The sequence below is a fragment of the Lynx canadensis genome, chromosome B2 (genome assembly GCF_007474595.2).
Source record: "Lynx canadensis isolate LIC74 chromosome B2, mLynCan4.pri.v2, whole genome shotgun sequence".
Lineage (NCBI taxonomy): Eukaryota > Metazoa > Chordata > Mammalia > Carnivora > Felidae > Lynx > Lynx canadensis.
This window is the reverse complement of record NC_044307.1, coordinates 124,128,630-124,141,872: the sequence shown is the minus strand read 5'-3', so window position 1 is coordinate 124,141,872 and position 13,243 is coordinate 124,128,630. Positions and strand designations below refer to the sequence as shown.

General features: G+C 37.0%; 1 protein-coding gene across 1 annotated transcript in view; it reads right to left on the bottom strand.

Annotated features, from left to right (window-relative positions):
• The window catches only part of PEX7 (peroxisomal biogenesis factor 7), a 77,659-nt gene that overhangs the window by 20,143 nt on the left and 44,273 nt on the right, over window positions 1-13,243 (bottom strand). Inside the window, exon 9 of the mRNA XM_030316429.1 lies at window positions 5,014-5,113. Within this exon, the coding sequence (XP_030172289.1) occupies window positions 5,014-5,113 (100 nt within the window). The remainder of the gene's footprint in view (window positions 1-5,013; window positions 5,114-13,243) is intronic.

Here is a 13,243-nt window from a genome sequence, read left to right as displayed (position 1 = left end):
TTCCATCTCAAAATCTCTTAGATTTTAAGTCACCATTATCTTTGGCCTGGATTACATCAAGTCACTCTAAGCTGCCCTCCCAGCTTTACCTGTTGTCTATTCTCCCATAGCAGACAGAACAATCTCCTAAAAACACAAATCAGGGGTGCCTGGCTGGCTCAGTCAGTTAAGCGTCCAATTTCAGCTCAGGTCATGATCTTACAGTTTGTGGATTTGAGCCCCATATTGGGCTCTCTGCTATCAGCACAGAGCCCACTTTGGATCTTCTGTTTCCCTCTCCCTCTTCCCCTCCCCCACTTGCTTTCTTTCTCAAAATTAAATAAACATTTAAAAAAATAAAAAATAAAATAAAATTAGAACACAAATCACTGGACAGCCACATATAAAAGAACGAAACCTGATACTATCTTATCCCATATACGAAAATTAACTCAACATGGATTAAAGACTTGAAGCCATAAAACTCCAAGAAAAAAACATAGGCAGTAAGCTCCTTGACATCAGTCTTGGCAACAAGAATTTGGATTTGATTCTGAAAGGAAAGACAACAAAAGCAAAAATAAACAAGGGGAATGACATCTAACTAAAAAGCTTCTGCACAGTAAAGGAAATCATCAACAAAATGAAAGGCAGAATGGGAGAAAGTATTTGCAAATCATATGTGATAAGGGGTTAATATCCAAGATAAACAATGAACTCCTACAACTCAATAGCAAAACCACCAATAATTCAATTAAAAAACAGGCAGAAGCTCTGAATAGACATTTTTCTGAAAAAGACAGCAATTATCAAAATTACAAGAAATGGTAAGTGTTGGCAAAAAGTGTAGAGAAAAGGGAACCCTTGTAAACTATTGGTAGGAATGTACATAGGTGCAACTGCTATAGAAAACAGTATGGAAGTTCCTTAAAGAATTAAAAATAGAACTACCATACAATCCAGCAATTTAAAAAAATTTTTTTTTAATGTTTTTATTTATTTTTGAGACAGAGAGAGACAGAGCATGAACAGGGGAGGGGGCAAAGAAAGAGGGAGACACAGAATCCAAAGCAGGCTCCAGGCTCTGAGCTGTTAGCACAGAGCCCGACGCGGGGCTCGAACTCATGGTCTGTGAGATCATGACCCGAGCCAAAGTTGGACGCCCAACCGACTGAGTCCCCAGGCACCCCTCCAGTGATTTTACTTCTTGGTATTTATCAAAAGAAAATGAAAACACTAATTTCAAAAGATACAGGTACCCCTATGTTCATTGCAACATTATTTACAATAGCCACAATATAAAAATAACTAAATGTCTGTCAATGGGTGAATGGATAAAGAAAATAAAGCATATATACAGAACTATTAAGCTATAAAAAAGAATGAAATCTTATCACTTTTGATAATATGGATGGACCTTGAACTCATAACGTTAAGAGAAATCAGACAGAGAAAGGCAAATACCATATGATCTTGCTACATGTGGAATCTTAAAAAACTCAAAAACCAAAAAAACAAAACAACCAAGCTCATAGATACAGAGAACAGATTGGTGGTTACCAGAAAGCAAGGAGTGAGGAGTAGGAGAAATGGGTGAAAGGGGTCAAAAGTTGCAAACTTCCACTTATAAAATAAATAAATCCTGGGTATATAATATACAGCATGGTGACTATAGTTAATAATACTGTACTATATATTTGAAAGTTTCTTTTTAAAAAAAATTTTTAACGTTTATTTATTTTTGAGACAGAGAGAGACAAAGCATGAACAGGGGAGGGTCAGAGAGAGGGAGACACAGAATCTGAAACAGGCTCCAGGCTCTGAGCTGTCAGCACACAGACCGACGCGGGGCTCGAACTCACGGACCGCGAGATCATGACCTGAGCCGAAGCCGGCCACTTAACCGACTGAGCCACCCAGGCGCCCCTGAAAGTTTCTAAGAGAGACCTTAAAAGTCCTCATCACAAGAAAAACTTTTTTTGTAACTGTGCGTGGTGACAGGTGTTAACTAGATTTGATTATTTTTCAATATGTATAAATGTCAAATCATTATGCTGTACATCTGAAATGTCAGTTATACCTCAATAAAGAAAACCCACAAATCAATTTCTATAATTCTTCTGCTTTTCAATCTCTAATGGCAATAACAAAGAAAATCAAACACAGTGTGGCCTAAAAGTCCTCCCACAATTTGGCCCCTACTTAGTTCCTATCACTTTCCCCTTCATTCAGTAGGATCCAGCCACCATGGCCTTCTTTCTGTCCCTTAATAATAACAAACCCATTGGCATCTCAAGGACTTGACAGTTGTTTCCCCTGTGAAAAACATTCTTGCTTTAGATTTGTGGATGGCTGGCTTCATTTCACTGTTCAGTTATCAGCTCCCATTTCACTTTTCTTGGAGAGTCTTCCCCAGACCATTCAAGCAAAAGTACCCTATCATTCTCTATCAAATTGCTCCCATTCTGAATCATCTTTATTATTTGATTTCTCCCATAATATGGAAGCTCCATGACAGCAGGAATCTAGTCTGCTTTGTTCACTGGTTTATTCTTAGTGCCTAGGACAAGACTCAGCATTTAGTAGGCACCTGACAAATATGAATGAAGGCATATGTTCCCAAGGCATCCTTTGCCTCCCTCTGTTTTAGCACATATCACACTACACTGTAATTAAGTCCTGCACAGCTGTAGTAGATACTCAATAAATGTGACAGAATAAAAGACAGAATCAATGAATGTCAAAGAAAATCAAGAGAAACAGAAAAGTAGTTATGTAATATTTTCAAAACATTAAAAATACATTAATAATAAAAGATCTACTAATAAAAACCCTTCAATATTTAATTTGTATGATCTACAAATATATATATATAGCAAAAATTATATAAAGCAAAGTTGACTGACCTTGAAGAATAGGGAGAAACATAAACTTTAGTTGATAATCTTAATGCTCAATTTTTAAAAATATGACAAGTAAACAGACATATTTTTCTTAAATTCTAATGTTGAGAAATATGCCATAAATCAGGAAGAAATAATTTCTTCCATTCTCAAGTACTAGCCATGCTCCCCCCTACCCTGCTGCCCTGTCACAGGGTCTATGATATAATATTACTTCCAACTACTTAGGATATTCCTTCTGTCTCTTCATTAGTTAATGCCTACTCACCCAACAGGTCTAAGATGAGCCTCACTTCCTTACAGATTTTTTATATAAGTTAAATATCTACCCTAATTATGAACCTTTGAGGTACAATGTACTTCTCCTTCATAGGCTTGTCACAGCTGTCTGTTCACATTCATTTGTGAGAGTAGTTGATACAATGGTGGACTAAATGCTTTATAAAGACAGGGCCCATGTTTATTTTCATTGCTCACTGAATCCCCAGTACCTACTACAAGGTCTGACATGATAATATCTGTACAAAGAATAAATGAATGAGAAGGAGTGGTCTTATTTTTAAGGTTCCTTCTAATCCCAAGATTCTGAGCCACTATGAATTAACTCAGTGGAAATTTCTAGTACAATCGAACTGTATATTATGGCATTGAAACTGATGCTTATTTAGAGCTAAAAGACGACTGCTTCTCCATTCCTGTTTGCTCTCAATAGCAACTATTTCTTTAGCACAAATGGAATTTGGTTATTCAATTGGAAGAAATGGGTGGCAGTCACCAGCCTACACACACACACACACACACACACACACACACACACACACACACACACAAATATGGCCATGTAATAAATCTCTTATTATTTAAGTGATTTTAAAATATGATTAATAAACATGAAATGATTAAGAAGTATGGTTAATATATCCTCTGGAAACAAAGTTCCTTTTAATAAGGTGGTTCATGTGTGGAGAATTTGGAAAACACTTGGCACTCTGGCGGAGGAACTGCCGTGACTGTGTATGTCAAGGAGGCCACCGTTTGGGACTTCTGTGGCATGGGTTCACAGAAATATATGAAAAGGAAAGTATTTACTCAGGATCCTTTGTTTGGTATCGCCACATTTCAATACCTACATTACAACTGTTTTAACTGGGACAGCAAACAGGTATGGTTATTTTATTAAAAGTCACCTATAAAAATGTATTTCTCAGGAAAGGAACTAGTTAATTTGAAGCACATTGTATTTACATTAAAGATAATGCTATTTTGCCCATCACTACTTCAGTTTCTTTTCTTCTTAGATGCCATTAAGTCATGTAAAAATAATTATTCTAATATTAATGAGAATGTTCTAATGTCTAATGAGATTATTTTATCTGACAATATTTTAAAATGAGAATTATGTCTTAAGTTCCTAAAATTAAAAAAAAAACCCAAGTATCCATTTAAATTTAAGAATACAGTAATAAGAAATTGGATTTGCTTCTTGTCGAAGTTATAAAATTCATCATAAAAACATAATTTCTTGGTCATATTCTACATTTTCCACATAATATTCTGTTTCATGAATATGTTGGTGTTTTCACATAGTCTGTGTTATAAAGCACCTAATCACTCAAAATACTGTTGTGTTTCTGACCTAAGTTTGTAATTTCCAAAACTGACACAGCATAAGAAAACCCTGAAGAATATTTAAAGTCCAAAATATTGACTCTCAAGTCCTTAAGAGAACAAAAGGGGGAAAATATAAAGTTTATTCATTAAAACAGTAGCCATTCTACTCTACTTGGTTCCCCCACCAGAAGCCTCTCTTTTGACATGTGGAGAAGAGGGTGACAGTCCTGACAGAAAAATGACCCACCCACCATCTCAACTGCTTAGTGGGACAGTCTTGACTCCCACCAACCTCTGAGGACAATCCTTCCCCATTTCGTTCTTCTCTTGTCACACTTTCCATTGGGAGAGGCCTACTCAAACGCTCATATTTATCGAACAAAAAGATCAGGTTAATTAAGTAAATGTACTTTGTACTGCCCTAAAGGCAAAAGTGTGTTCCTAAAAGCAACACAGGCCACACATAGAGCTATTTGTGAACTGTATGGGTAGAAGAAAATCCCGAGACTGCACCCATTACCTGAGTAGGACTCTGAAGACTTAAATCTAAACCACAGGTAAACTCTGTATGATGTTCTACTGTTTCAAGAAGAGGATCAGGCTTTGAAAAGTTCCAGAATCTGTGAATATAAACAGAAGGAAATAATTTAAGTGCTAAAACTACCAAAAAGTGTATCTAAGAAAAAAACAAACATTTACCATAGCAGAGTTTTCATCAAAACAGTTTCAACCAATTCATAAATACAGAGCCCCACTACTGATCTACTTTAAAAAATCTAATAAAGAAAAAATGTGCTCCATTCTATTACATAAAGAACTGAAATTATTAATCAACCTACCCTTGTAAAAGATTATTATATTTCCATTAGTATACCTTGAAGGATAGAAGCTTAACACATTTTAGTTAAAACATTTTTTTTTTATATTGCACAAGGACATTTAAGATGAGAGACACTAGGCTTTTGTAGCAATTTCTAAAAGCATTCATGACTGTAAAATAAGGATATTGGATTACATGAACGCTAACATTTTATGATTTTAAATGCTACTTCATTTCTCAACAACTGACATGAAAAGATCTTAGGTTTAATTTACATTTCAACAGCAATTCAGATTCTTTAAGAAGAATCTGTTCTCTGTAATTCTGAAACTGTTTCTTTTTGAGGTGCAGCCTTTCTTATAAATTCCACATCAATGTAATTTCTAGAGTCAAGAAAAACTGAAATGTGTTCTCCTGGGCCAATATTAAGTATCCTATTTATCCTCTAAAGACGGGGAGTGGTAATATTTACCATAATATGTCTCTGATTTCTACTGTACAGAGGAACTTGGCCCTATTTTCAATACACAAAATAGTACTTTATTTCTAAAGCTTTATTTGCTCATCATCTCTCTTATTTGACTCTAAACACTCCATAAAAATGTCACATTCAGAATCATAGAGTCATACTCCAATGCAGCCTCCCTAATGATCTGCAACCTGGAACACACTGAAGGTTTAGCGGATCTCTTTGAAAGAGAGTAAATACACAGAACCAACAGCCATAGTTTGTTTTACCTGGTCGTATTATTTCCCTAATAAATACAGGGTTGGTCTTATTAAGTTTGAAAAGGATTGTTGCTATGGATAAACCACTGTGTGGGTACCAGAGAGACAATGAATAAATAGCTCATTTATCAGATTACTGAAATCTACAAAATATTGAAGGAGAGTGATTTTACTTTTGAAAATTTCCTGTTCAAATAAATGAGGGAACAAGCTGCAGTCCTTCTCAGAAATCATGATAGCGGCTGCAACTGTCTTTGCATATTTGTTCCTTTGGGTCAAGAGATAGATATTGTACTGAAATCTAATTTTCTAGATTTTGATAATGTTTATATAAGCAAGAGTAAATAAGTCATCATGTAATTTGGTTTCTAAAACATGGTTATTCACTGATTTGCATTGTTTGATAGAGTAATCAAATGATTTTGTATATGCCCACTATGTTCCAAAAAATATTCAAAATGGTTTAAAAAATATGTATTTAATATGGCAAAAAAAAATGAGTTAGAGGAAGAGGACAGGGAAGTGAATTCGAACTGGCAAGGAGATTGATAAACAAAAAGGATCCTCGACATCTCTTAAGGAAACACAGAGACGCTGTTTCACAGGCTGCTACTCACGAGTCAATGGCCTTACCCCAAAGGACAGGTTAGTAGAATCATTCTAAGGGAAGGTCATCTTAATCTAGAGTATTTAGCTTTCTGACTTCATTTGGGATTTAGGTTTCATTTCAATAGAATGGCTGGGCATTTGTCTTTAGACAAAGCATGAAAATTAGTTTCCAAATTTCAGTAGAACTTTTTAAGGATAAAAAAAAAAAGCAAAAGGATTCATTTGTACCCTCCTGACAAATTCCTGGGATGCAGCTTTTGTTACTATTTTTGTTGTTTTGAACCAGCTGACACAAAGGCTGCACCGAGGGCAAGACAGGTGGGCCTTAAGAAAATGAGGATGCCCAATAAGGATGCATGTGTGAAACCATCCAACTTCAGCTTGAAAGTATGAAAAAGGGAAGTCCCATATACAGAAGGGCTGGAACTCTATTCAAAAACTGAAGCTGGGGACACGGGGCTGGCTCACTCAGTAGAGGGAGTGACTCTTGATCTTTGTTTGGGTCATGAGTTTGAGCCCCATGTTGGGTGCAGGGATTACTTAAATAAATAAAACTTAAAAAAAAAAAAGTCAAGCTGAATTTGCTCTAATACATAGCTTGACGGGCAGTAACGGCATCACACAGTTCCACACCACAAAGTCACACCCATCATAACTTTAACCTGGGAAAAACTATCTGGTATCTACCTGCAATCTGCAAAAAATTCATCAAACGAGATGCATGCTAAAACTCTAAGGATACAATTTGGTGAAGGGAGTGTTAGTCCAGCAAAAGTCATAAAAGTGCTATCAGTTTATTACATCCAGTTCACAGCTCGGATAGAAATTATGTAATACACAAAGTGTACAAAAATTATGGTACAAAACTTATGAGAGGTTCATTTCCAGTTGAATGGCTACCTAGATGTCTAGATCAACATTCTCACTGAAAAAAAAAAATCCTAGGTAACACCTAAAAACAAACATCACCACAAAAACTAAGAGCATCAGTAAAGAACACTCCAGTAAAAACTAGACTGAACCCAAAGCAGCACATCAACAAGTGAGCCAGCTTTTGCCTTGAGAGGGTCTGCTGAACAGGGAGGACCTGGGCTTGGACTTTCTTAACCTCGAGGGGATCAGGAGCCAGAACAATCAGGAAAATTAATATTAATATTTATAATTTAAAAATAATTTTCAGTAAGCTAAAATATCAATACTATCAAGTTAAATACAGTAAATGGCACAAGCTAAATAAGTTGAGAAAATCAAAAGCTAAGCAATGTGTTTGCACACAATAATAATTCATTTTTCCGTTGCTAATGGGTTTTTGAATTACAAAAGAAATATACGATTCATTTCCTCATTCCCACCCTCCAACACTGTTAATGCGTTGACGTGGCCACTTCCAGGACTGTTCTAGGTTTCTCCATTCCAGTTCCACCAAGAAGGGGCGAGCAGTAAGAGGGAGGTGAGTGTTCCTCCACATCTTCTCACATTTGCAACTCAGGGGGCATGCAAGGTGTCTCCTTGCGATCTTTTCTGGATTCAGAGGTCCAGTACATTTCCATAGATCTGAGGGCCCTCATGTGCCTATCGCATAAGCAAAATAGGCTCCTTTTATTTGGAGACGTCGGGCTACATATATCACTACTTGGTCAAATAAGGCATATTATTGTTAAGTGTAATGTTTGTTTTGATACAGCACATATACTACTTGGTGCCTTTTTGTCTCTTTGCTGATGAAATCACTGACTATTTAAGCTCTCTCTTGGGAAGTAAATCTACTGGACAGGCCTCCAATGATTCAAAATATTACAGAACTGTAGGAACATTTTTCATTTAAATTGGAAATGGAGAGAGAGAAAAATTCATCACAGTACAATGTCTTGGTTGAGTTCCTTTTTGCCTTTTGATTCCACAATTCTTTAACAAAGCAAGTATGTAGCACTGTGTTAAATAAAATATCTAAACTCTTTCAAAAATTAAATTGAAATTTTTTTTACTTTACTCAAATGGAATCTGAAATCCCTATACTAACACTTATGAAATTTTGCCAACATATGAGTTCAGTGGAAGGTTGATAATACTTTTCAAAATTCTTCTTTTTCCTTCCCTGTTCTCAACTTACGAGTTAGTCCATAATACTTTGTGAGTTTTTCCTACCTACAAATAAAGAGATGGGTAAAGCTTTAGGCTACTTTTCCATGCCTTACATGTACATTAATTTTAGTCAAGCTGAATTTTAATTAATTTTAGTTACATTAATTTTAGTGGTGTTTTTAAAATTCTAAGCAAACGGAACAAATATAATTCCCTGTTTGCACTGTTTGGGTCTCATGATCTCTAGGGTGATGAGCAAAATATTTTTGTCACAGAAGCTTCTTTTCTCATCACTGAATTACTCATCCATTCAACAATTTATGAGTCCTCGTGTGTGCCAGGTACCGTGCTGGGCACCAAAAGCAAGAGAGATATGACCTCACTCCAGCAGCTCTGAGTTTGATGGGACAGACAGACATTTTTTAAAGGACCACCGAGGTATAAATGTAACTGCAACTGACAAGTGCCCCAAAAGGCAACGCCGGACGGTGGACAAATGACATCCTCAAGAACTGACACTGAGCTGAAATCTGAAGGTTGAGGAGTTAGGCAGGTAGAAAGCAAGGGGCAAAAGGGTGTGTGACAACAGAGGGCCCATGAGGCTGGGACAAGGAAAGGGCAAGGGTGTCACACAGGGTAAGCAGAGTCGGATCACAAAGGTCTTTTAGCCCACGTGAAGAATTTGGGATTTTCTCTGAAGTATAAAAAACAAAACAAAACACTGAAGATTTATCTACTGGGCTTTACATTCTTTAAAAACATTTTCTTAGTAAACTTTTAAATTTTATAATAGTTTTAAATTTGCAGAAAAATTGTGAACAAAGTAGAGAGTTCCCATATATGGGTCCAAAAGGAGAAAATAGTGGCTTGAATTTAAGGTGGCAAGAGTGAAGATGAAGGGTTAATGGACTGCAGATGCATTCAGGCAGAAGAATTCATAGGACAGAAAAAACAATAATGACTGATGGGACAGAAAAAAATAATGATTCCTATGTTTCTGGCTTCTATCATTGTACTGATAATAGCAATGCATTTGTTTATTTATAGATCTATTTTCCTCTCAAAGGCACTAAACCTCTTCGAATTCAGGGACAGTGTCCTACTCTTCTTTGTATTTCTTGCACATAAAAAGTGTCTAACACACAGACACCCAAAGAACATTTCTTGAACTAAAGAATAAAAAATAAATGAGTATATTAAGGACAAGATAAACAAATGACAATGGCCAACCTCAAAAATGAGGTAACTTTTTAATCACCTATAGATGTGGTCCCCAAATGATGGACCAGAGACTTGTTCCTCCTCTTTGCTGAGGAATTTTTTCTGAAAATTCCAGTTGAGTAGATCTGTATGGAATCCAAAAATCTTTTCCCAGGAAATGGTGATACTCAACCAACTAGGTTTGGGAATCACCACCTAAAACAGCACTTCCCCAGATACGGATTTGAAAAATTCCCATCAGAAACAACAGTGAGGGGTGCCTCACTGGCTCAGTCAGTTGAGCATCAGACTCCTGATTTTGGCTTAGGTCATGATCTCATGGTTCGTGAGATCAAGCTCTGTGTTGGGTTCTGCGCTGACAGCATGGAGCCTACTTGGGATTCTCTCTCTGTCCCATCCCCACTCACACTGTCCCCCATCTCTCAAAATAAATAAATAAAAATTAAAAAAAAAAAAAAAGAAACAACAGCACTGATATCAGGCAGAAGGTGAGGCAAGGGAAAAACCAATAGGGCAGTGGTTCTCAACCTCCACTAAATGAAATCAACTGAGAAACTTTAAAAAACTACTCGTGTGAATGCTATCTCTAGAAATCCTAATTTAATTGGGTATGTCAAGGGCATTGGGAGGTTCAAACATTCTCCAGATGATTGTAATACACAGCCAAGGTTGAGAACCTCTGTTGGAGTGGGGAGAGCAGATATTACCCATTAATTGAGAATCACTGATCTAGACCCACAGTTCTCAAACTTAACCTTTGCATCAGAATCACCTGGAGTGCTTGTGAAAAATAGATTTAGAAGGTATGGAGTGAGGCTCAAGAATTTGCTTTAGAAATTAAGCAAACCATTGTGACGCAGCTAATAAATGGCAGTCCCAATGTACGACTCTACTGGCACTATGCCCGGTATTTTTTCTACTGAAAGATACTGCCATTCACTTTTTCTCTGGGCTGTGCCAAGGAATCTGGAATGTAGGTGGACAGGATCTGGGCCTCTTCAGGTAATTCTGATTAATGCCCTGAAAGTTCAAATGGACCTAGACCAAGTCAGGCTTTCCCCATACTCCTCAAACTACATAGAAAATTACATTAGCCAAAGCCCATGCCAAGACTCCATTAGTCTGCCAGCTTACTTTCAAAACCAATACCCTAAGAAAATTACAAGCTATAATAAATCTGAACTCCTATGTCAAAGAGTTCAGAAATTTTCCTTTGTCCTAATATTTTTTATATGGACCTACTGCATCTCTCATCTACTTTGCTGTCCCTTCCTGACTTTTGTATCACTCAACCCATCAGATCTTTTTGTAACCTCACAGATTCCCGTCTTTTTGAAGTGAACCTGAGTAGAACACATGGCATCATGGGCTTATTATTTTATTGTCTGTATTGCTGTTGAAGGGGATTAAAACATAGAAATTGTACACTAGCAAAACAATCTTATAAAGAGTTAAACTTTCATTCATTAACTAAAGAATATTTACTGAGTGCTAATGCTCATTTGTTTGCATGACTAGATTGGAGAGTTGTTTATTTTTTGAACTTGTAATATAAAATTTAAAACTGAAATATACTGTCTGCTAAATGAAAAATATGATTAATTTTGAAGAATTATTGAACAATTTTCAAAGGTGACTTTTAATTTTTTTAATGTTTATTTTTGAGAGAGAGAGAGAGAGAGAGAGAGAGAGAGAGAGAGAGAGAGTGCAAGCAGGGGAGGGGCACAGAGACAGGCAGACACAGAATCAGAAGCAGATTCCAGGCTCTGAGCCATCAGCACAGAGCCCTACGGAGGGCTCAAACCCACCAGCCCCGAGATCATGACCTGAGCTGCAGTTGGACGCTTAACTGACTGAGCCACCCAGGCACCCCTTAGAGGTGACTTTTAGAACAACTCATTCACAAATATCCACAAACCATATTTACAAACTTTCAAGGTTTATTACAAAATTCTAGAATTGAGATTCTCTATCAAAATAAATTCATTATATTTCAATTAAATCTTTCATTAGATCAGTATTTTAGAGGGACTTATACCACTCGATCACAAAAAAACCTTTAAGTCCAGGAGCTATATATAACACAAAGCCTAGTGTATTCTGACAAATTAAAGAAAACCATTAGCTGATGGAAAGCTTGCTCTGAAAGTATTCATGGTTGCAATCTGCAGGAATACAGGATGATTTTCTGAAAACTGGCACATCTCAACAAGAGGAGAAAAAAGAAAAAAACAAAACTCTTACAGGCTTTGTTTACTGCTTACTGGTACAAACTGAAGAGCCATGCAATAATTTTGCAATAAAGTTTCAAACAAGTATCTATCTAAAGGAGGTGGGAAGAACCCTATATTGCATGAAATATTATCAGTATCCCGGGGGTGAGATTAGTCTATGTTAAACTGAACTGTAACTGGCACCAAAACGTGGCTACCTAGGTTAACTACCTACGAAAATGTGGCAAAAAGTTATTTCACAGAAGCACAGACCCTAGTGTGACTGGATGAGGCTGCAGGAGAACTCTGTACCTAAATGCTGAAGAGCCAAACTGACAGCAGCTGCTTGCCTGGGCTTCGGTCCTTCACTAGCTATGAAACTGTTATCGCTACGAAATTGTTAACATCCTCATCTCTGCAGCTAAGCATTTATGAGTAAGACCACTCAGGCTGTCGGGTTGCGGGATGTCTCCACAGCTCACAAGGATCTCCTTTACTGAACAACTCCTTTGTCAGCAGAGGACGGATACAGGGGATAAATGTGGGAAAGAGAAAAACACACGGAGCAGACCAAATAATTCTGTTCGTTTTCTGGTGACTGGACATGAAAGCTTGAGGAAAAAAACTCAGTGCGGAAAGAGGAGAAATGAGAAGCAGGCACCTGAGCAAAGCAGTTTCAGTACCTTCCTTTGTCCCTTGCTGTACTCTTGCCCTGGCGCTCCGAGGGACCCCAGATCCCGGGAAACATCTCACCTTTTCTATATAAGCTAGCTCCAGATAGTCTCTGTTTGACACATGCACACACGCATAACTTGCCCTAATAGTGCAGCAACATAAGGGATGCTGCTGAATTATAAGAGACAATTAGATTAGTAATTATTGGTGTTTATTCTCTGTATGGTTCATTCCATTAGGTCAAATCTCTAAGATTCAATTTTAGAATATTTAGTGTTGCTGCAATCCAGACTGGGGATTCAGCACAGACCTCAAGGGTGAATTATTTATCCTTGAGTTTTTAGGAGACAGAATAAACTACTACTTACTGACGAGTAGTACCCAGTTGATCTAAATAAACA